We start from the raw sequence: 24181 nt of genomic DNA on the forward strand, positions 1-24181 counted from the left end.
ATAAACAGAATTGTGGAAATAAATGAACAAAAAATCAGTATAGTGTGTCGTACAAACAATCTATTTATCGGTGAAGTATCATAAGTCTATAAAGTTTTATTACCTTATATGAAAAATTCATATTAATGACCTCCAGGCACCGGAAAAAATGTCATAGACGACCTTCAATGTACGATAGTCGATAGTAAACAAGGATTTTTCTCATGCCTGTACACACGTGTTTGCAAATTTATTTCGTAGGATAGGGGAGCTGTGTAATTATTCCTCGTCATAGAGAAAAAAAAACTAAATACATGTAACGCAATATTATCTCTATTTTGAACATATCTCTATGATTTTGAATCACAACCACTAGCGTACCTACAGGGGGGGGGGCAGAGGGGGCAGACTGCCCCCCTGACGAGTCACAACCCATGCAATTAAAGGACATATCCCTGCCCCCCCCCCCTGACGAGTCTTGAAGACCTTTTTTTTTTTGCTTTTCAAATTTTTTGGCGGACGAATTTGCCCCCCCTGTGGATGATCCTAGGTACGTACGCCACTGATCACAACTATCATGGGCCGCGGAAGCGGGGGGCTGCATGGGAGGATGACGGGCTTCAGCCCCGGCCCCCCCCCCCCACTTTTTTCCAAAACCATGTACAAAACCGTAAAAATGACCATATGATTGTGATTTTTTGCCTGGTCAACCCGGCCCCCACTTTTGACTCAGCCCCCCAATTTGAAAACCGTTCCGCAGCCCCTGTATAGCAATGTCGAACTCTAAATTGAGGGATTGTGTGTCAAATAATAATTGTATAAATGATAAACATTTTTCATGTATACATATAAACTGTCGAAGTCTTTCTAAGAACCATGAGAATTTGATTTCATTCTTAAGCAGTTTAGATATCAAACCTACAATCATAGGCCTAACAGAGACTTGGATTTCCGAATCCACACCAAGTGCAATATTTAATATCGATGACTATAAATTTGTTGGTTTAGAACGTAAGAATAAAAGAGGTGGAGGAGTTGGTTTTTACATTCGTAATGATGTTGAATACTCCCATGTAACAGAGTTTGATATCAATGAATGCCACGTAGAAGGTATATTCTTGGAATTGAAACTTTGTAATAATTCTATATATGTCGCATCTATTTACAGACCACCTGGTCAGCCCATTGGTTTATTTGTTAATTCATTATGTGCAATACTGGATAAAATAAATATATCTTGTAAAAAACTGTATTTACTAGGGGATTATAATATCGACTTGTTAAAAGTGAATAGGAATTATGAGGTTAATATTTTTTTAGACACTTTGATATCTTATTCCCTGAACACTTTAATTCGTTATCCAACCAGAGTCACTGATCACTCTGCGACTCTGTTGGATAACATCTTCACCAATGACGAAAGTGTTTTTTTGTCAGGTGCATTGTTTTCAGACATAAGTGATCACTTTCCTGTTTTTTGTTTAAGTAACACCATTCTTAACTGTAATAAAAATAATAATATATCTGGGAAGCGGCGTAACATCACAGATCAAAACATTGCTAAATTCATTCTTGAATTAAATAAAGTTGTTTGGAATGTTGATCATGAAGATCCTAATAAGTCTTATGATAAGTTTTTAGACAAATTTTTACATGCATACAATGTATGCTTTCCATATTCCTCTTTTTCCATAACCAATAAGAATAGGAGCTATAAGCCATGGATGACAAAAGAAATACAAAAGTTAACTAAAAGAAAATGTAAGATGTATAAGAAATTTATTAAGAATCCATCTGAATATAGGAAATGTGTTTATAAGAAATCAAGAAATAAACTCACAAATTTAATTAAAAAAACAAAAAAAGAATATTTTCGATTACAGTTCCAAAATGCCTCTGGTGATATGAAACAAACATGGAAAGTGATTAACAAAACACTTGGTCGTTCTCAAAAGAAAACTGGTCTTGATAAAATTACATACCAGGATCAGGTCTTAACAGATAATAAAGTGATATGTAATACAATAAACAAATACTTTGTTAACATTGGTCCGAAGTTACATTCTGAATTTACATCTAATATAAATACTCAATCTGATTTATTAAAGTATATTACTAAAAACGACAAATCTTTATTTTTGTCCCCAATAACTCCTAAAGAAATATTGGATATTGTAACTGGTTTTAAAAATAATGTCAGTGCTGGTTTTGATGGTATTGATGTCAAGGTTGTAAAGAAGTCAATACATGTAAATTGCTAAATTATTATATGATATATTCAATTCTTCTTTTGTTACTGGGATTTTCCCAGACCAGCTTAAGATTGCAAGAGTGGTCCCTGTTTTTAAATCTGGTTCTCCTGACATTATTTCAAATTATCGTCCAATTTCCGTTTTATCAATTTTTTCAAAAATATTAGAAAGATGTATTTATTCTCGTTTACATAGTTTCATTTCTCAGTGCAATATTCTTAACAATAATCAGTTTGGTTTTAGAAAGGGGCACTCCACATCTTCGGCCTTAGCAGAATTTGTATATAAAGTCACAAGTGCATTAGATAAACAGGAAACAATGATTGGTCTTTTTATTGATTTAAGCAAAGCTTTTGACTCACTTGATCATGATTTATTATTACGTAAATTAAGTTATTATGGAATTAGGGGGGTTGCACTCAGTTTATTTGACAATTATTTTCAAAATCGTAAACAGTTTGTTTCGATTGATAATTTTTCTTCCTCGATGCAAGGTATAAGATGTGGAGTGCCTCAAGGGTCGATCCTCGGCCCACTTCTGTTTATAATTTACATTAACGATTTAAGTAATGTCTCCAAAATTGTGGACTCTATATTATATGCAGATGACACCAGCTTGTTCATGTCCCATAAAAATGTACAAACTTTACAAAATATTTTCAATAAGGAACTGAAATATGTATCTAACTGGCTTACTGTTAATAAATTAACCTTAAATGTTATGAAATCAAATTTTTTGGTTTTTACAAATAAAAATAGATCACAATTCAAATTTGAGGTTTGTTTAAATGATAAGCCAGTTAATGAAGTAACATTTACTACCTTTCTAGGTGTTAATGTCGATAATAAGTTAACTTGGAATGAACATGCTGGTGTCATCTGCAATAAAGTTGCCAAAGTCGTTGGTGTTATGTATAAACTCCACACATTGCCGAAGAATATTCTTCTTTTATTGTATAATACCTTGATTTTACCATATTTGAATTATTGCAATATAGCCTGGGGTAATGCCTTCCAAACACATATTAACAGAATATTTCTTTTGCAGAAAAAGGCCATGATAATTATAACTCACTCTTCTTATCTCTCCCATTCTGGACCATTGTTTACATCTTTGAAAATTTTGAATATAATGGATTTGAATAGAATGAATATTGCACTTTTCATGTTTTTCTATAAAAAGGATCTCTTGCCTAATTCACTTAAGAATTATTTTTTATTAAACACATCTGTACATACTTATTCAACAAGAAATGCCCAAAATATCCATATTCCACAGTGCAGTACTTCCATCTTCAAAAACAGTATATTTTATCAAGGACCAGTTATTTGGAACTCAATCCCTTCTGACATTCAATCAAGCCCTTCGGTATCTGTTTTTAAAAGGAAATACAAAACATTTTTATTGTCTAAGTCTTAGATTTATTTTTGGTTCTCCCCCCCCCCCCCATTCTCATTCGGTTAAGGTTTAGTTAGGTGTTTGTTTGTTATGTTTTTTTGTTTGTTTTTTTCTCATTGAATTTGTGATTATATGATGTTTTTAATATTTCTTTAACTTTAAGTACAATTTTTGTTATGGGTTGGCCTCACACAAGGTTTCTTCCTTTTTGGTCATTACCTTCCTCACTTTCTTTAAATTTGATGCATATTGTGTTTACATTGTCTATTTTTTATGTATTTTTATCTTGATCTCTTGAGGAGAAATAAATGAATCTTGAATCTTGAAGTTTGTTCAAAAATAATTTTCAAAGATATGGTGTATATTTACAGATTCATCAATTTTTGTAAATTCATGATAAGATAAGAAAATTCAGTGTGCTTTTTCTTGGACATATTTGTGCAAAAAACGGGGAAAATATTATGACATTGACAGATTTCCATTACAGTTTAATTTGATTGGATTATATAATTTGTAACTTTTTATTTATGTTTTTATTGGGTATCTCAAAACTGATTCACAAGTTACAATTACAGGTTTATACAAGTTAGATAACAAAAACAATCTTTCAGTTGAAAATGATGCGTAAGCTTGTTTTTCAGCAATATGATATTCAGATCTATAGAGGCCTACTTCAAGGAATAGTCAGGCAACATATGTCATCTACTTCGACAAATTGGCTAAGTCTGATTTTTCACTTTTATGTGATTGGGGACATCACAAGGAACAACTTTCAAATTGGTGACAAATTTTTAATGGTCATCTTGACCATGTGAGGGGTCATAATGGGGTCAATAGGGGTCAATTTTTGAAAATGCCCCGATTGTGTCGAGGCATATATACATCAAATTGTTTGTTTTGTTATACTGAACAAAAAAGTGTACACAATTATATGCTCGTGATCTCTCGTTAAGAAGTTATGACTGGAAATGTCAAAAGGTCAACGAACTTTCGTCAAATGAGAAATTACACTGAATAGTCTAAATGATCGGTGCAAGAAATAGCAAGAATTGTTCAGATTATGGTAAAAGCATGAATTAGCTGACAGGTAGAGAAAATAGTGCTAAACATTTTTAGATGGGGGTGCCAACCTGACCTCTTCTCGTATAGCAACAGTTGCTAGGTAACATATTTACCTTGGCAACCACTATTTTTGGGGTGTTATCTACATTTCAAAAACTATATTTTGACTTCGAAGCTCCCATTTTACAATCACATATCAAGAAACATTCCAACCATGTATAGCAACAGTTGCTTAGCAATACATTTCCATAGCAACTATAGATAATATTACTTAATACAATATCTGGACATAATGTTTGAATGAAAGTGGTTAAAAAATTGGTTAAGGTATGACTCTGGAGTGAAAAAATATACCAGATCCCTAAAAAGTCCAGAGACAGTCAAACCTGCATATAGGCCTAATCTTATCTAGGTAACAAACCTAATTTCGATATACATATAATTTTACTATTTTTGCATACTTTTTACTCACACATGACAAAGCTAACACACAGACAAAAATCATAATTGAATGTGCATATAGGATCTCTCTTGTTATGAAACTGAAACAGGGTATTGTAATGGATGTAGCATGGAACACTCGGAAAAACACTGAACCTTGAGGGAAAAGGGAAGCTGAAATTTTATTGAGATTAACTAATCGCTCCAATTAAATGACAAACCTTCTTGGGAAGTAATGGCGAGTAATGCATACGCACTTGTCAGTAAAATTTTGATATCATATTGACTGACTTGAATATATATGTACAGTAGACCTGAAACAGCCTCTTGAGTCATTTCCTATGCACTTAGAGCATGTGCAGTAGACCTGAAACAGCTCAAGCATCATTATCTGAATGTATGTGGCGCCTTTTTTTATTTGATTATAATCATGATAATGCTGGACAGTTGAGTCATTTGTTTTGCAATAGTTTCTATCTAGATAATCACGAAAAAATATTTACATAATGTACAACTGTGCAGTGTCCAGTAGTTTGGGACTTTGTGCACCATTCTAGCGAATGAATAGAACGTACATTTTATGTGTCACACATGCCTTCACAGAATTGGGCATATATCTAGTCCAAAATTTAGGTTAAGACTGTCTGGATTGATTATAAGTCGGGAAAAGCAAAACCACTGTACATAAAGCATGCATTATGCTCGACAAAGAATATTAGAGGCAACAGAGGAATACATCAAGAAAGTTACAGCCATCATCATCTTCGGTGTAACAATGAATTGTTCGTCAATCAGAGTGTAAGAGACATTTCTCCTCATAAGGACATATATAAGGTGATAGTGCAATCAGCAAATTCATTTCCATCTGAGTTCTGAGTTGGACATGCAAAATTGTATTGGAGGTATATTGGAGGAAGAAGCATATCAGAACTTAATGCTATTGTTCTGTGCCGGGGTTTTGTGGCCGAGTATGGATCACGTCCAGCCAACCTGGGGCCTGTTGCAGAAAGAAATAAATGCAAGCAAACAAGAAAGAGTTAACTTCTGCGAGAGCTTTCAAGTCATGATAGATCCCGGAGCTGCAGGATCCAGGCCAACAAGCCTCGACACAGAACTGATGGTCGGTCCAAATCAACTCTTGGGAGATCTTTCACGTGATGATAAATCCTGAAGCTGAAGGATTGATCCAGGTCAAAACACCTACAAATGAACGGACATGTCCAAATCAACTTCTGCAGGGTCGAGTCATGATAGATCAATCATATAGCTACAGGATCCGGCCAACATGCCTAGAAACGGAACTGATCGGTCAAAATCAACTCTAGCATGAAGGATCTTTCACGTCATGATATATCACAGAGCTGCAGGATTGATCCAAGTCAAAACACCTGGAGACGGAATTGACAAATCAAAATCAACTCCTGCACATGGCATTAGGTCCGGAAACGGTATGGAAAGCTAATATCTGAATATGATCTTCATTGCAGGCTTCAAAAGGGAGGGGATAAACCAAGGCAGAGTGTGATTGCTTTCAAGAGAACGACTACTGTTAGCTATCTAGAGATAAAGTGGTATCCAAGACTCATTTGTAAATTACTTTCTGGCGGGATTTTGGTGTTTGAAATAATTTCTAACTTAGTTGACTCAATCAATTCTTGGCGGTCAATTTTTCATCGCTCCAAGATCAGAGATATTCAACTTGTAAGCCCCCATGACCTCCTGGTGAGCTCTTGTAACTGTTCTTCTATTGTTAAATGTTGGTTTTGTGGAATTCTTTCCAAGGGCATTTGTAGGTGTTATACAGGGTCTTAAAGGAGATTCATAGGGCAAATACATAGCCACAAATTTCCAGAATGTCGAACAGTTTCTAGACTTTTAATTCTAGATGATACAAATTCGATCAATTCTACCTCCATTGTCAATCACTCAGATAAGTAAACATGAGGTCTATTATCATTCAATGATAAATGGGTAACTAAATTATATAGTAATAACATACATTAACAAAGTACCCTTTGCCATGAAAGACACCAAATAATTTAAATCGATGGTCGATCTTTTACATGTGTTTATGTTAATCCATAATAATTATGGTTTCCAAATGGAGAAAAATTGGTGTTAAGGTGAGTTTTTTAACATGCAGCAAACATTACTATACCAATAATATGGAACCCATAGACATCGTCTTTGGAAATATGAACCATATCATGAAGTAGTTTAATTTGTGCAAGAGATAGTTCCGTGGCGCCTAGCTGCAGGGCCATGCAGTGACGGCACCAGGGGGGGGGGGGGTGGGCGGACATTTGCCCCGGTCCTCCCAGTCAGGATCGGTGCCCCCCACTAATTGGCCCTCCCCCCCTCCGAAATTTCGAAAATTGCAACAAAATTTATGTATATTTAATGTTGTCAAAAGCATCCTAATTAAGCTGTGGCCAAAACAAAACTGCATGTTTCTCTGTTCAAAGTTCCCACTGGCCAGTCACTGTTAGCTCCCAACAATATTAGTCACCAACTTAAATCATTTAGGTAATTGCATAAAATTCAGAATATCGCTCGCGCTTCGTGCTCGCAGTTGTTGTTTATTGAGATAAATGATCAAGGATAACATGGGGCTTAAGAATCAAGTGTTCAAACTGAGGGCTCGATGCACAAATTATTCTTCTCGCGATTCGAGTTTTCGTACTTAGGCCTATACTTTACCTTACTTTAATCAAACGATGATTGTATAGGACTATGCCTGTTCGTCGGTCCATGGTCGGTCCAAGGGAATACTCGATAGAGCTCCTATAGATCAGTTTCAATTAGATGCACGCGCTACGCGCTCGCATTATTTTTCAGTTAAATAGGCGGAGCTATTACCCATCTTGTTCATGGTTACAAAAAATGCCTAAAATGTCTAGTTATCACAATGTGTAATTCCCGGGGGGGGGGGGAATGGGGGATATATCTCCCACACTTTTCGAAGAGGGTGATGGCATATAGCATATACGGCCTAATGTGTATGTACAATATCACACCCCCCCCCACTTTTTCAAGACAGAAACGATATTGTTTTTAATTATCAAATGATTAATACTACTGTTAATACGATGATTCATCTTAAAATGCAATAAAAGTGCTTGGATTTTTTGCATTAAAATAAAAATTTCTTATGCGGTCGCTTCGCTTTGGCGTTATGTATATATTCTTACAAGAATTCGGCCATGGCAAATCCTTACGTTTAGTTTATTGCAAAGATTTTTTTCCGCTATCATGAGAGTATATGGTTATAATAAATCCATTTATGAATTGAATAATTCAAAAATTTCAAATGACGTTTAAATATACAACTTTGATCATAAACCAATAAAAACGTTCCTTGAATACACTGGCGGGGGGGGGGGTCATATCTTTTTTTTTTCATAACAACCATTATTTATTTTCCCTTTCGTTATTACTAGCCTCTATTATGCTCATTGTTTTAAAGCACTTGGACTTTTCCAAGGCTCTCTCACGTTCGCTCGCCGCAATTCTCCCCTTATTCCACATCCCTTGAAACACGACTTCGGACATCATTCTGACATCACTTTCAATTCTGGCTCGGAATTGAATATGAACTATTATTCAGTAGTTTATAATCGAACAAAAACCGTTGCAATAGCCATCGAAACAAAGAAATGAAATAGGCTTGTAACTGTCAATATATATATACAAGGTTATATACCCCAGGATACATAGCCCTTGATGTGATAATTGCACACATGAAATACGTTTTCGGTTACTTTTCTGTCTTTCAACTAAATATTTGCTCGCTCGCCTCGCTCGTTCGCATATTAATATAAACTGCATTTAGTAGTTTTTATCACATAACAAAATCATTGCAATACAGCCATCGAAAATACAATCGTGATAGGCTTAATTACCTGAAAGAGTATTATGTACACGGATACCCCCGTGATTTTGGTGTCCCAAAAGTTTTGAAATTTCAGGTGAATGTATTGCTATCACCCCCAGTGGCGTAACAGGCGGCGGGGGCAAGCTCGCTCGGGACTTAAGTTAAGCAACTTTGCCTCGCGCGCCATGCTGATGTCCCCTAGATCTTTTATGTAGGCATATATATACTTATCACGCATTGAGCTTCGCCCTATTGCTCGGGCACAATCATAACAAATCTTGTTCATACCATGGTATGACCGGGAAATTTTTGGCTCTTGCCCCCCCCCCTGGCCACCGACCCCTGTTACGCCCCTGATCACCCCTCCCCCCCCCCCCCCACTGCTTGGACCGGATTTATGCCAGTACTTGTGCTGTTACAGGGGTAGAGCTTCATTAGAAATCTTACCCACTATGCTCAGACATTATATTAAAAATTAAGGGTTTTGTGATGGTATAATAATTATTTTAAAAGATGGTATATAACATATATTAGTGAAAAACCTGCGATAATTGTAAAAGGAGCATTATTTCCCATAGGGGAAATTGCAGAGTCGACACAGTCAGTAATAAGTATGCAGGTTTGCCAATATCCCCGATAGGCCTACATTTCATAAAGTAGGACAGTCAGGTTGGCGAAATGCCGTGAGCCAAAAAAATTGGGGGCCAGACATGGCGTAGGCTCTATCCAGCAAAATTCATGAAAGGTAGCGAGAAAGGGAAGTGAGCGAGCAAACATTTTGAGGTTTTGATTGCAAAAATCAACTTTTTTGTGATAGATTTAATTTGACATAACATTCAGAAAATAACACATTTCACCCTTCTCTCTTTCCTTTTTTCTTATTTTTCTTTTTTTTTGCTTTGTCGTGATTTTTTTGGGCAGTTTCAGTTCAGTTCTGTTTAGTTTTACCTGTATTTTTTTATTTCATTTCCAACAGAACAGTATACAAAATCCATAAAACTACAATTATATATATAACAACAATTTAAATATGATAAACGAAAATGTAACACAATATACTAGTATACATTTTATCCTATTTGAAACTTAGATGGATCATTAAATATTTGTAGCTAAAAATGATATGGAAAGGTCCACTGGGGTGAAGCTGTGCAAGGGCCGCGGAACGGTTTTCAAATGGGGGGGGGGGGGGGGGGCTGAGCCAAAAGTGGGGGGCTGACCATGCAAAAAATCACAATATGGTCATTTCACGTTTTTGTACACGGTTTTGGAAAAAAGTGGGGAGGGGGGGCTGAAGACCCCCCCCCCCGCTTCCGCGGCCCCTGCTGTGCTTGTATGAATCGTGGGCCCCTCAGTTATTCAATAATACTCAATTACATAATTAAAGTAATGATAGTGGCCGACAGAGAAGAAAAGTGAAATAAACAACAACAAATACATGAAATTAGTAATGTCCGAAAAATAACGAGTAGAGACGACACCGGAGACGATGAAGGAGATCATTTCTGCATAATATGGACTAAAATAAGAAAAATGTATCACAGGTGATGTATAACGAGAATGAAGTTGACGCGCAAGGGAAACGGATAAAAGATTATGCCTGGTTGAGGACTGCATGGTGACGAGTTCTTTGGATACCATGCAACAATAATAACAAAAGTAATAATAGAGATAATAATGTTAAATATCATGTCATGAAAAACAAAGGGAAGAGCACGCCAGTTGAATTTATACATGAATTCTTCAAGATGAAACAAGAAGGGATCGTTAACTTTGAGAATATTATGTTCATGGAAAAGGGGGGATCCGAGTGGGCCCCCATGCAAGGTCCCCCAAGCCCCCACCGGCCCACCCCCCATCTGCACGCCATTGCAGTATATTATTCGCATCTTTATCACAGGCTGGAATTGGATATTAACATGAACATACCTTAATTGTAACATATACCTTGTTGTGGGAGTAAAGTTTTACCTATAAAACTTGTTTGCACCTCTCCTCCTTCCATTGCAATTTCTTGAAATCAGTGTAGTGGAAGATAAACTGGTCCTGGTTATATTGCGATGTGTGGTTTCAGCAGGTAAAGGTATTAATGAGACCATGGGCAAGTAAAATATTGAAGTTGGAGAATTAACTGACGCCTGCATGGAAAGAGGGCTTCACGGTATAGAACGGGTCAATGAAAACAGGGTGAAAATAATATCATTGCATGGGAACAAGTTCTGGCAATGAATTTAGGACTTTAAGGGTCGCACAATACCCGTATTGCAATATAAGTGCCCTCCGGCTCAGTCCTTCAAATCTTGTTTAATCGATATGTCATAGAAATAAAAAAACTTTGTCAATGTTTTGCTTGTCAGATATTTTGTTATTAATATAGGCTATATATGTTATTGTATCTTCTTTGTTAAGTGTTTATGAAACAGTTTCAGAAATCAGTAAATGAAAATGAATGAAGTATAGAATTCAGTGGTAGGGTCTATACGTGATAATTATATGCGCCAGAGCAATATCCTATACTGGGGCAAGCACCCCCAAAAAAATTAGTAAAAAAGGAAACACAAACATAACAGTCAACCATTACTAACATTAGGTGAATCGGTAGACACAATCGTTCCCCGAAAAAAAGCCCCCCCCCAAAAAAAAAAAAAAAAATCATCATGACTTTCTCATATATATTTTTTTTAATAAAGTAAAGTAGGGGTGACGCCCCCGCCTGAATTAAATTGCCTCTTCCATGTCCACCTCTCTCCCATTTTTCACTTAACATAAATCTATCGTTACTATTATTTGTAAAGACATGTGGTCCTGATTTTAATCCGCTGAGCCGGGGATGTGAAATTGATTAAAGCCCCTCTAGATCTAATTAATTCTTTTATTCTTCCATCCACCAGCGGTGTAGTGTGCAGTGATGACACATGACTGGACAGACTGCGCAAGTCTGCATATTATGATTGCCCTTTTTATATCTGATATTTCAATTGGACAATTTTTTACTACTATGACCTGTTTCTCGACTTGTTACCCAATCACAGCTCGTGACCTTTACACAACAATCGTATCACATGATTAAATCGTTGAGTGGTTCATCAGCTGCGCTAGCCATATTGCCATTCAGAAGAGTCGACAAGCCGCTGATTAAACACACGAAAATACACTTCACGCTCGAAATCAGACCGAGGAAAGGATTTGGCTGAATCGTAGAAGATTTCTAGATATTAATTTGTATTTTTAAATTATTTCTGTTTCAAAATGACTGACACAAGTCCAGCATACACGCCCTTTTTCGGTGTCATGGGAGCCACATCGGCAATGGTATTCAGTGGTAAGTTTACCGCACAGAATGCAGTGACCAGTGTCTGTCCCCGTGTCTGTGACTGCGTCTGCACACATGTCACGCATGTATGAGTCGGGGTATGAAAATGGGGCCGGGGGCCCTGCCTTGACTTCGAACTTTTAGATTGGAGATTTCGCATGAATATATTCCTCCCTAAACTATTATTGTTCCTGACCTTGAATTTTGAAAAGTGTAGAATTACATTTAAGAAGCAGGGTTGGTGAAAAAGCAAAAGGCAAAAATGAAGAAATTCTTTTTTTGGCTTGCCTTTGTTCTCTTCTTGTCTTTCTTGAGTACGATAACTTTCTCGCAAAATTATGATAGGATCTTCAAATTTCCAATCAAAAAAGAAAAATTCAACAGCATTTATAAGGTTTATCATTAATCAGAACCGCAATGCGTTCAAAAAGGGGGCAATCGCAATCAAACTAGCTACGCGCACTGCAGACTGTCCGTGCGCGGAGCTATCTTGATTGCCCCCGTTTCGATCCCATAGGCATAGGCCATAACTCATTGTGGTTCTGATTAGCGATAGATCTAAACATTATTGAATTTGCACAGAAATCAAGTTGACGATGGGTGCGGCATGCCTTCATTCGACAGGGGCCCTGATCGCAATGCAGGAGCGAATGACCGCTGCAACTTCTGGGTTGCACATCGCATGCGGTGCGACGCAATTCAGCGGCTCTCGCACGCATTGACTTACGAACACGTGATGCGCTATGTCGTATGAAGGGCATGGGATGTCGAATCTCGGCCCTGAAACATGGCGATACATTTCAAGATTTTATGAATTATTGAGATGGAATTTGAAAATTAACATTGCATTTGCAATTAAAAATAGACAAATATTTTTAACAAACTTTGCAAATATTTTGTGAAGAGAAATTTTAGAGCATAAAAATATTGCAGGAAAGCTTAACATGTCGAATCTTCGGCATGTTCCTCTAAAAATCTTGTAAAAAAGTTAATGAAAAACTTTCTGCTTCACTCAGACAGTGGGTAACAGTCGTGCTGCCCATAAATGGAGGTTTGTACCAGCAGACTTTGAGCAAATTTCCCCACAAGTAACTGATAACAAATAAAGCAATTCTCATCCACAATTCAAGGTCAATATGACCATCACTTTTCTGAATGTCCCCATCGCGAACGGCCGTATTTCTGCTTCGATCTCAGAATCATTGTTCGAATTCTCATTCAGACATTGATTCGTGTTTGGATTCGTAATTTGATGTAGACTGAAGTTAGCTTCCAAAATCATGCGAACATGCGGCAAACGGGTGAGTTGCCTCAGGCAGATTTTGTGATCGCTAACTTGAGTCCATATAAAAACTACTTCGAAGCCAAGCAGGCCAAGTGAAGCGATGTCTGAATGAGAATTCCACTGACCTAATGAGATCGAGCCGAAATACAGACATTCCCGATCGTGACATTTGAAAAAACGGTGGGCATATTGACCTTGAAATGTGATGGAGAGACTTGCTAGTAATGACAATTGTGAACAGTTACTGGTGGGGAACTTTTCTTGAAGTACTGCCTGCTTGCAATGCCTATTGCCTGGGCTTGGCTGTGGCGCTGCAGCCTGTGCATGCAGCTTATTTGTATGGGGCCCTTTGTCTGCACACCAAGAATTTAATTTTAGATAAAGTATGAATTTCTTTTTATTCCACAAAAATGTTCAGTTGATTATATTCCTTATATTCTTTATATTAATTAACAAAAAGGGGAAAATTTGTAGATCTATATTTTCTTGGAAAAAACCTCGGCTAGACCAGTCATCAGATTGAACCCCCCCCCAAAAAAAAAAATGGTGGTTTCCCATGTCTACGCATTTGCCTATTCATAACATGATTCAGGGATTTTAATGAGAGCATTTTGAGGTCATCACATGAGATGCCTGAAATTCAATATTTTTCCATTATTTTGAGTAAGGTTTTTTATGAATAACTATTGTATTGCAGGTGTAATCTTTGTGGTCGTTGCATGTGTTCTTTTATTAGAATCGTGCAGCAGATACACATGTGCAGACAACGGGCACTGCCCAGACTTTTTAGGCACTTACTGTTATTATGTGCAGATGTTCTAGTTCACCATCTTCAACTCACCTGTAACTGCCCTACAAAAAATGGTACTAGAAATCATTTCCAATGTTGAAGGGTTTCTTGTGGCATCTGATATTAATCCTTGGTATTTCCCTGAAATGTTGCAGCACTTCTTTGGTTTAAAAATCCAGCAAATAAAACAAAGAATTTAATCACTTACATGTACATGTAGGCCTATTTAAAAGAAAAATTGTTTCATCCTTTGAGGTTGCATATGATCTTGATAAAGTAAATTCACATCAATAATTTAAATATATACCATAAAATAGAGAAAAACACAAAAATATGACGTAACATTGACATGTCAATGTTGTGTCGAAATTAATTTTTGTCTGATACAGTTTTCTTAGAGTTCATTGTGCCAGGATGAAACCTGTCAGAATAATTTATTACATTGATATGAGTATCACATAGGATCAAGAAATAAAATCAGTTTATAGTTTTAATGATACATGGCATGCCATGTCACACTTAATGTACATGTATGTGTCCCAAGAAAAAACTTCCAACCTATTTAAAGGGGTACTCCACGCTGAAAATGATTTGATTTGAACAGATTAAGAAAAATCAGACAAACTAAACACTGAAAATTTGATCAAAATCAGACAATGAATAACAAAGTTATGGCAATTTTAAAGATTTGCATTATTCCGGTGAAACAGTTCTTCATGAATATTCAATGAACAAACTGATGATGTCATATCCCCACTTGTTCTTTTGTATTTTATTATATGAAATTAGGTTTATTCAATTCATGACGACGTGCATATAACTGTTTTCACAATAAATTGCTTTATTTTTAAATTCAATAACTTCGCTATTTTCAGATTTTGATTATATTTTCAGCATTTTGCTCTATGAATCTTACTCTATTTTATAGATATTTTCAGCCTGGAGCATACAGTGTACCTTTAAAATTGTAGGAAATAGATAAAAACCATAGCACAAACAATTCTCTAAAACCTTATGGTAACAAACAAAATTACATGTATTTTTTATATTCACCACTGGCTTAGAGCACTCAAAACTGTAATTTTGAGGATATTGTTGTGATATAGCCCACAAACTATTTTTTTATGAGAAAAAGAAATTGATGACATTAAAGCAAGGGGTGACTAATCTGTATGATTTGTCAAGTAGTGTACTGCAGAATAAATTGGGGGAGGGGGCAGGAGGTAAAATAGGGACAGTGATTTTCCGCGATCGCGGAAAACGGACGGAATTCACGGAAAGGGCCTTTTGAAACGGAAAGTGGCATTTCAAACGGAAAATCACGGAAAATGTATTTTCCCTCAAAATACACAGAATAGCAACAGAAATTACTCAAAAATCACAACAAAATGAGAATATTAAATGGCCACAAAACCCCAGAAAACACGATATTACTTCGCTACTATCATGACAATTCACACATCGTGACTGCACTCTACATCAGCACACGTACTCGATTGTACCCCGCACCGTACCCGTACCCCCGGCGCGGCCGGCCGGGTTGGGCTTCACATGCATGTGTACATATCGTTCACTACACGGTCGTGTGTTGCTGCCCTCTACGTTTGAAGATGTAACAGCACGATACCGTGGTCTTAAAATCCAAGATGGCGGATTAGCAAAAGCCGTTGACTGATGATAACGATGTCCAAAACACCCCAAAATTATCGATGAAATATCATTTCACCGTGAAATCATGCTATTAATGTGAAAGGTGAGGATGTATGCATGCTAAATGGGGTTGGAAAAATATGTTATGCACCCGCATAGATCCGATTAGAATGGATTCTATTGTGCTGTTGGTACAGTAGCAGATACAAATTTTGACCAGTGCGAGTGCAATGTGTAAACGGAATTGTCACTTTTCCGTATGTACAAAGTCTATGGGGAAACGGAATTTCCGTTTTCTGACATGCTGAAACGGAATTTGAGATTTTCTGAAACGGAAAAGGCAATTTTTTGAAACGGAAAATCACTGTCCCTAGTAAAACAGCAAAAAAAATTGAAAAACTTCATGCCATTTAAGTATAATACCCCTGTTATTTAATTGAGAAAGCAATTTTACTCTAGGTAATCTTGCTCCTCCCAAATCAAAATGCAACCTGGTGTTGCCCCTGTGTGTGACTACATGTAGCATCCATGGACATCTTGAATACAATGATGGCGTAATAATTTACCACAATCCTTTTCTACATGCAAGTCTAGTCATTTGTCATTGTTGTCTCATACCTACCTACTACATGTACATGTACATGTACAATGTACTACATGTACAGTCCGACCTCTCTTATCCGGCCTCCCCTTATCCGGATCTCTCTATTATCCGGACGCACATTTGCCGAGATTTTTTTTTTTTTTTTTCAATTCAATCTAGTATGTGAGGAAATGAGATTTCAATCTAAACTCAATCCTATGCGCAAACTCACTTTGATTACATATATTCATTATTTTCCAATTTAGTCTACCTACAACATTATTTTTCATGAAAATCACTGAAAGAATTTAGGCAAGATAATTTTCCAGTAAATCAGGGCCAGCGCAAACATTTCATTACGTTCTCTTTTCGTTTCCCGGGAAAAACAATGCATGTCTCGCTAGCTAACGCTAGGCCTCAATACGGACAGCGCCATCTATCATGTTTGAGCCTACAGTCAGTATAACAATGGCTGACATTGGGAAGCTGCGATACCCACCGCGATGATCTAATTCTCTTTCGAGGGATGCTCAATCATTTTAGTAGGTAAACTATCCAACAGTTTTGGCCATCGATCGATTTCATTTCGGTAAAAATACCGCCTATAATTTGCACTGACACAGCAGTGAATACTGTCTGTACACCCACTACAATAAATAACGTGTAGCTACCGCCGTTAATGTTGGGCAGGCAGCAGCTGCGTGTATTTAATATTGGGTCTCCCAGATCCGGATAAATCCCTTATCCGGATTGGTGCTGGTCCCAACGTGTCCGGATAAGAGAGGTCGGACTGTACCTTAATGTAGGCTTCTTTAGATGATGTCTGCTCTAATTGGCTGGAGGTGAGGTTGTGGCACTAGCAGATTGACCATCGGAAAAAATTTATGTGCTTGTCTTTAGATCTTTTACTTGATACTGAAAATTTGTAATAAAAAAAATTATCCCAAATCCATTTTACCGCATGATATTTTCTAACATACCAATGATTGTAATTTGATGTTACATTTATGTGTAGTGCAGGTGCATACATGCAGGCCACTGTGCAATATTAGTAAATGGTATTGGGAGAGGCATCCAAGCAGATGAGACCTTTAACTTTATTTGACAGTAAAAAGGTTTAGAACAGGATGTTACTATCTTAATAACAAAGGAAGTAGTGACAAGTTTATGTACTTTGGGAATCAGTCAGATATCCTGAAACATGAACATGCAGATCACTTTTATGAATAATAATAATGCCCTGATTGCCCTTGCAGTCCCAGTTATGATATTATTGGGTGTTGTTGTTGTGTTTTTTTATACATACTTTAAAAAAAAAAAAAAAAAAAAAGTGAAATAAGTTAAAAAAATACCCAAAACAAGCATATAATGATGTTCATACTTATTTGCTATAGAGATAATGATAAAGTCCAGTATAGGAAGAGTGTGATGGCACAACGAATGGATTTTGCTGGAGAATTTACCTGCGTATGTGCAAAAGCTATGGGGGAGGGTGCAAAGCCAAATCATTTTTTTTTTTTTTTTTTTTTTTTTGGGGGGGGGGTGTTTTCTGTTTCCCCTCTTTTGGGTGAAGTACACATCTCAAAGACTTAATTGGAAAATTGCTTTTGTGTAATAAAGGGGCAGTCCATGCTGTTATCAAACATACATTTATGGGTTATGAGCATTTTACAAAAACATTTTGTGACATTACATCTCAGCAGTTGACCCATTACAAATTTCATACTTCCTGTATTTTTAAATTTTTGATAATGAGTGAGGATATTTTTCTCATTTACATGTAAATGTGTATGAAATCATGCATTCTTATTTCTAAAGAAATAATTTTCTGAAAAATATAATTTCTCCTTCATGTGTTGGTAAAAAACCTATATGTACATGTACTTGCTTTTGGACCAAATGATTTTTTTTAAATACAAGATGTTCTTATGATGAATATGTGGGGATTTTAGCTGAAGCCTTGTAATAGCCCCCCCCCCCTTCATAAAAGTTCCTATACATATAGTAAAAACTAAATATCATAAAGTTAAGAATACAGTTTGAAGCCAAAAAATGAATAAATGAAAATTCACTGCTATTTTCCTGCAAGCAGGAATGTTGCATTCTTGGGTTAGAAACTGGGAACTTTTTTGCATTTAAGGACTGTAGATGATACTACATGTATTTGATATGTACATGTATGTGGCATGCATGTTGGGTTGAATTATTGTAGCTACTGTATCAGTTGTCACATGCAGACTTATCTATATGTACAATGAATTTAAAATGTACGTTCTTTTTGTCTTCCAATCACAGCCCTCGGAGCAGCCTATGGCACGGCAAAGAGTGGTACCGGAGTGGCCGCCATGAGTGTGATGAGGCCAGAGCTTATCATGAAGTCTATCATCCCTGTTGTTATGGCTGGTATCGTCGGTATCTATGGTCTGGTTGTTGCTGCTGTCATTGCCAATGGAATCCCTTCAGATGCAGGTGCTTACACACTATACAAGTAAGTAGAACGTTCATTGATCTTAGTAATGAGTTTTATAGCAAATTAGGAAAATGTGCCATGTGAAAGTATGTAGAGTTTTTAAATGTCTACATTTCAGAAATTGGGGGCTAATTTGACTCTAATCCTTTAGCATCATGTAGAGCATACAGAAAATCTCCCAAGTAAAAAAAAAGTCATTTTCGAAAAAAAAAACCCATTTAGAGGCGTGATAGCTCAGTCGGTAAAGGGGGGGGGGGCTCGGATTCTGGTGACCCGGGTTCGATTCCCACTTAGTGCACTAGTGCCCTTTGGCAAGGCATTAATCCTCATTACCAGGTCCCGCAGAGAGGACCTTAAGCCGTCGGTCCTCTGGTTGCTTACAAGCATTCATGCTTTCTTAGCAGTCAGGTTAAAAAAATCACCACCGCCACCACCAGTCAGTTGCCTCATTTTGTCATGGGACGGCAGTATTTCAAGTAAATATATTTCTTGCTTTGCATATTTTTATTTTTGATGTATTTTTTTGGATAAAATATCAGCACATGTAGTTTTTACGGGATTGTCTGGAACTCAGCATATTAATACTTCCTCTTATCCTTCTCATTACAGGAGTTTTATGCACTTGGGTGCCGGTCTTAGCGTTGGATTGAGCGGACTTGCTGCTGGCTTTGCTATTGGAATAGTAGGAGACGCGGGTGTTAGAGGTACAGCGCAACAACCAAGGCTCTTTGTAGGAATGATCATCATCCTTATCTTTGCAGAAGTTCTAGGTCTATACGGTCTGATTGTGGCCCTGGTGTTGTCAACAAAATAGACCACCCCCCCCCCTCAAAAATGTAATAGTAATTATTTGAATGATTAGGTATGATTGGGCCCCCGTTTATATCTCCGTTGATGTAGTGTTTCAATCAATCGATGTGGTGCCCCAATATATTTGGGTCTGCTTATGATGTCAAGGAACATGGAAATTCCCATTGCAATGAATGTGAATTGGTATTCAATTGTTCCAATCAGGATATAGACAGATCTTTGGTTCTTGGGTTTATTCTGTTTAATTAATTTAGTACATGTAGGTGTAATGTGCAGTACTTCTCTTTTTCCCAATCGAAAGGAATATCTGAGAGAAATGTTGTACATTGATTAAACTTGATCCTCTTCTAATAAACAACCACCTTTCTTCTCTAATCCCCCCCCCCCCCGAGCAATATTAAATGTTAATGGTCTGTACAGTGAAACATTGTAATTGATCGCCTGTGACATTGTAGTTTATGTTGGTTTATTGTTTATCATTATTATTATTATTATTAACATAGGTATATTTTTCATGCAAGCTTGCTTGAAAAAAAAACACTGATGTCCGTTGTCAATAGTTAAGGGTTAATGTGCAAAACAATTCTTTCATATAATCTTTGGAAAATGGTGAAATTTGTTTTATATGGGATTCTTCTTTGTTAATGTTTAGTTTGTGTCAAGCTTGGAGTAAAGTACTAGTTGTAGTAGCCTATATATATATTTCCAATCACTGTATATTGGATTGATAGACTCTTTAATATGTGATTCAAATGTGGTTTGTTGAATTATGTTTTATTAATGTAAATTCATGCTAGTCCTGAAAAAAAAACCCAGACAAACACAAGAACATTTCATTACTAGTACATTTGATTTTACAAAATCATTATATGATATCATCAACTCCAAAATGAAGTTTTATACGTGTACATGTAGTTATCTGGTCTTGAAGAAGTTGCCCACTTATACACGTACATTTATAATTTTTTCATAACTTTCATTCTAATCTCGGTTCCGCCAGCATTATCTATCATGCTTTACATTGAATCACGTGTTGCTACTTGAATAACAGAAAGAATTTATTAAACTAAATTGTAAAGATTGAGTTGACCATGTTTCACCCGCAGGATTACCGATATTATTGAATACTGAGTCCAAGGTGAAATTTGAATTTGTTTATTCACATAGTGAGGACACTAAATTGTGTAAATAATGTACTTTTGGACCTTGTATGTATTCATATGTACAAGACCTTTCAAGGAACCTTATCAAATTTGATGCAAATATTTTTTTCTGCACTTTGATGGCAAATGCCACTGCCAAATTATGTAAAATATCGGACACATCTCTTCCTTTTACCTGATTTTTCCATTTTAACAAAGTTAGATGCATTTGTATATAAACACATATATATTCTGAAAGAGACTGGTTTGTCCAGATCAAGATTTATTTCATTTTCCACCTAGGTTATAGTGCATTCTATGTAACCAAAGTTATAGCTATATCTGGGAGAAATGATGTGATAAGCATGTACATTGAAACTTTCTAATATCAGTGAAGTTTGACTTTCTGACATGGGCTGTTAAAACATATCTCAAAACGCATTTTTTAAGGACATCTCAGAAAATGCCGTGTTCTTGAAATATGGCAACCTCATGTTGCCTGAAAACGGTCTCCTTATTCCTATAGAGAGAACTCTTTTGAAGCAAAAGAAAGTTGTCACCTGCGTCATTACTCCATTAATAGAGGATTTTCTGAGCTCTCCTCAAAAAGTTTTTGAATTTGGAGAGTTTTAACAGCCCACCAACAAAATTTGTTTTGTATGAATACATGATGTGGTATCTCTGGGTTTTAAGCAATACAATAGGATGAAACTAGAAAGTAATCTTCAGTCAAAGAACAACTGTTCAGCAAAAGAAAATTAAAACGGGTAAATGATTGAAGGGTTTACAAATATTCTTGTACGAAAGTGGCAGTCATACTTCTGTTTCCACTAAATAAAGGCATTACTAGACTGGTACCACAGACCTGTTGGGTATATCAAAGAGTTAAGTATGACTTACATGTAGAGTCGCACTTAAATGCTGACGCGTACACGATATGAAACCCGCAATCATATTGATAAATACGCAGTAGCGCGCGTCCTCTTGGCATAATGTGACCAATGCGGTCATGCCTTTTATACCACACGCAACTAGGCAATACCCCCCAGGCTAATACAGGACTTTTGTAAAATGTACATTAGAGTTGAGAAAAGAAAGTAACATACATGTGGGTTGATGAAGTCATTTTCCCCATCAAGCAATATGTCTTGTAAAAACAATGAGAATGAATTGATGTTGTTTGGGAGGCTGAAAGACGACAAGGTAATCAGTACTGTATTGACTTCACACTCTTTTCCAGTTTTCTGTCGATTTCTTCCTCTGATAATAGCATGCAGTATGATATAAGAGCTTCTCCTATGAATACACACATTTGTATGATTAAGAATGCCATATTATTTGACAAATTTTGTAAGATATTGTAATTTATTATTACATGTAGCACCAAATAATTATGATCTGTCATTTTAATCCGTTAGTGTACAAATTGTTCATTGCACTCTGTGCAAGTATTAATCATTCCATTTCGTAAAGTGGAAAAGAAGCATGTGCAAGCGTAAAGGAAAGCCATTCTGTGTTTGTGTACGTGTACTATTATAAATAAAGAGTGAGTAGTTAACAAAAATGACCACTGTTAAATACCGACATGAAAAAAAAAGTATTTGTTTTGGGGGTGAAATAGTTTCATATTTAGAAATGTTATCCAGCATTGACGAAATCCTTTATATTGTTAGTGTATGAAAAAAAAAGATATTATATATCATTAAATATATGTATTAATGAATGTGTACACATGTTTTTGTTTGTATTTACATGTATGCGTATCTATCTCCTTTGTCGAGTGTATGCGGTGTGTGGCTAACTAGGAAGTCTGCTTGCAGTTAACGGGACTTGCATGTATGCAATCCATGCTCCTATTATCTGACAACTTTCCAGTTGCTTTTCAGGTTACCAAAATCAAATCAATGTAGCCCAGAGCGAACATGTGAATTTGCGAGGCCCTATGTGACTGTTTGTGAAATTGATAAAGGTGGGGCTGAGTGTGTTAAACTAAGGGAATTAACTTTCAAAATACAAAGTAAACGGGATATCCCTGAGGAAATGACTAAATTCAGTGGCCACAAAAATCTCTTGACAAGTACACGTTATTAGAATTGAAATAGAAACATTGATGGGTTAAGACATTGCATCAATGAATACCATTAAATGATCATTTATTAAAGGATAATTAATTCATTTTTTAAATCAATTTTCATCGAGAATCTCTGAATTTTCTGCAATTTAACTTGTTCAAACAATCTTACTCTCTTTCCATAGAATAAGGATAAATTGGGTATCTTTGGAAAGCTGTTATCATAGTTTCAATCAATAGGAAAAAAATCACAAACAGTCATCAAAGTTGGCTTTATTTATACACCTTGTATAAGGAGATGAAATTCATTTGAAAAATTATTAAAAATGAATATTAAAATTCTGATAATGGAATACAATTTGCCAACTGTTACCTATTCACTTAAAAGAAAACAATGAAACTAAAATGCCCATGTAGTATTTTCTACTGTGCATCCACCCTTAATATTGCAAATATACGTATATGCAGACCTGTATGCAGGGTTTCCAATTAGGGGGTTCGATTCCTTCTCTTCCTTGGTTGAAAATTTGACGAGCAAAAAAAAGTCTTCAGTAAAATTCTTTGACATTTCGTATGACAAAAAATATTTTCCTTCCCTATTTTCATTGCTCTGGAAAATTAATTTGATCCATATTTTTCAACAGATTTCTTTTTAACACATGAGCTCAATTAAATGACACCTTTCACTTATAGCCAATTCTTTCAGATTGGTAAAAAAAAATTCCTGAAACTACACATAAATGCCAGTTTCCTCTAATTTTTCTGGTTCTGCAATTCAAGCAAAATTATTTTAGTTTTGATTTCGCCTTTAAGTTGGTACACAAATTATTCACTTGACCTTGCTGCATGCAAAGTACATTAGGTACTATACAAGGTGATTACAAGATAAGATCAAACTTTGTCAACAGTCATTCTGCTTTTGTATGAATCAATTTCCTTATTCCAGTCATTGTGACTCAGAAATGGTAAATTACCAATAGGTCTAAACCTGCTTTATCTAATTTCTGTTCAAATGGTCTTACATTTTTACTAATCATTTGGTATAATTGCTATTATGCCC

General features: G+C 36.2%; 2 protein-coding genes across 2 annotated transcripts in view; one reads left to right on the forward strand and one right to left on the reverse strand.

Annotated features, from left to right (window-relative positions):
* Positions 1 to 249, reverse strand: part of LOC129260689 (periodic tryptophan protein 2 homolog) — a 59828-nt gene extending 59579 nt beyond the window's left edge. Inside the window, exon 1 of the mRNA XM_064114582.1 lies at positions 104 to 249. Coding sequence (XP_063970652.1) covers positions 104 to 121 — 18 coding nt within the window. The 5' untranslated portion in view covers positions 122 to 249. The remainder of the gene's footprint in view (positions 1 to 103) is intronic.
* An 11639-nt stretch (positions 250 to 11888) lies between these two features.
* LOC129260932 (V-type proton ATPase 16 kDa proteolipid subunit c-like) lies at positions 11889 to 22776 on the forward strand. The gene is made up of 3 exons (XM_054898940.2): positions 11889 to 12329; positions 18924 to 19116; positions 19708 to 22776. Exons 1-3 carry the CDS (start codon positions 12257 to 12259, stop codon positions 19910 to 19912), a joined length of 471 nt encoding a protein of 156 aa, XP_054754915.1. The 5' UTR covers positions 11889 to 12256; the 3' UTR covers positions 19913 to 22776.
* Positions 22777 to 24181: the final 1405 nt, after the last annotated feature.

Source organism: Lytechinus pictus, unplaced genomic scaffold (genome assembly GCF_037042905.1).
Source record: "Lytechinus pictus isolate F3 Inbred unplaced genomic scaffold, Lp3.0 scaffold_19, whole genome shotgun sequence".
Classification (NCBI taxonomy): Eukaryota; Metazoa; Echinodermata; class Echinoidea; order Temnopleuroida; family Toxopneustidae; genus Lytechinus; species Lytechinus pictus.

Bases quoted from the DNA above. Each gene is read 5' to 3' on its own strand.
- LOC129260932 (XM_054898940.2), top strand. From the start codon at position 12,257: ATGACTGACACAAGTCCAGCATACACGCCCTTTTTCGGTGTCATGGGA. The intron at 12,330-18,923 runs GTAAGTTTACCG...TTCCAATCACAG, and splicing joins ATCGGCAATGGTATTCAGTG to CCCTCGGAGCAGCCTATGGC. The intron at 19,117-19,707 runs GTAAGTAGAACG...TTCTCATTACAG, and splicing joins GGTGCTTACACACTATACAA to GAGTTTTATGCACTTGGGTG.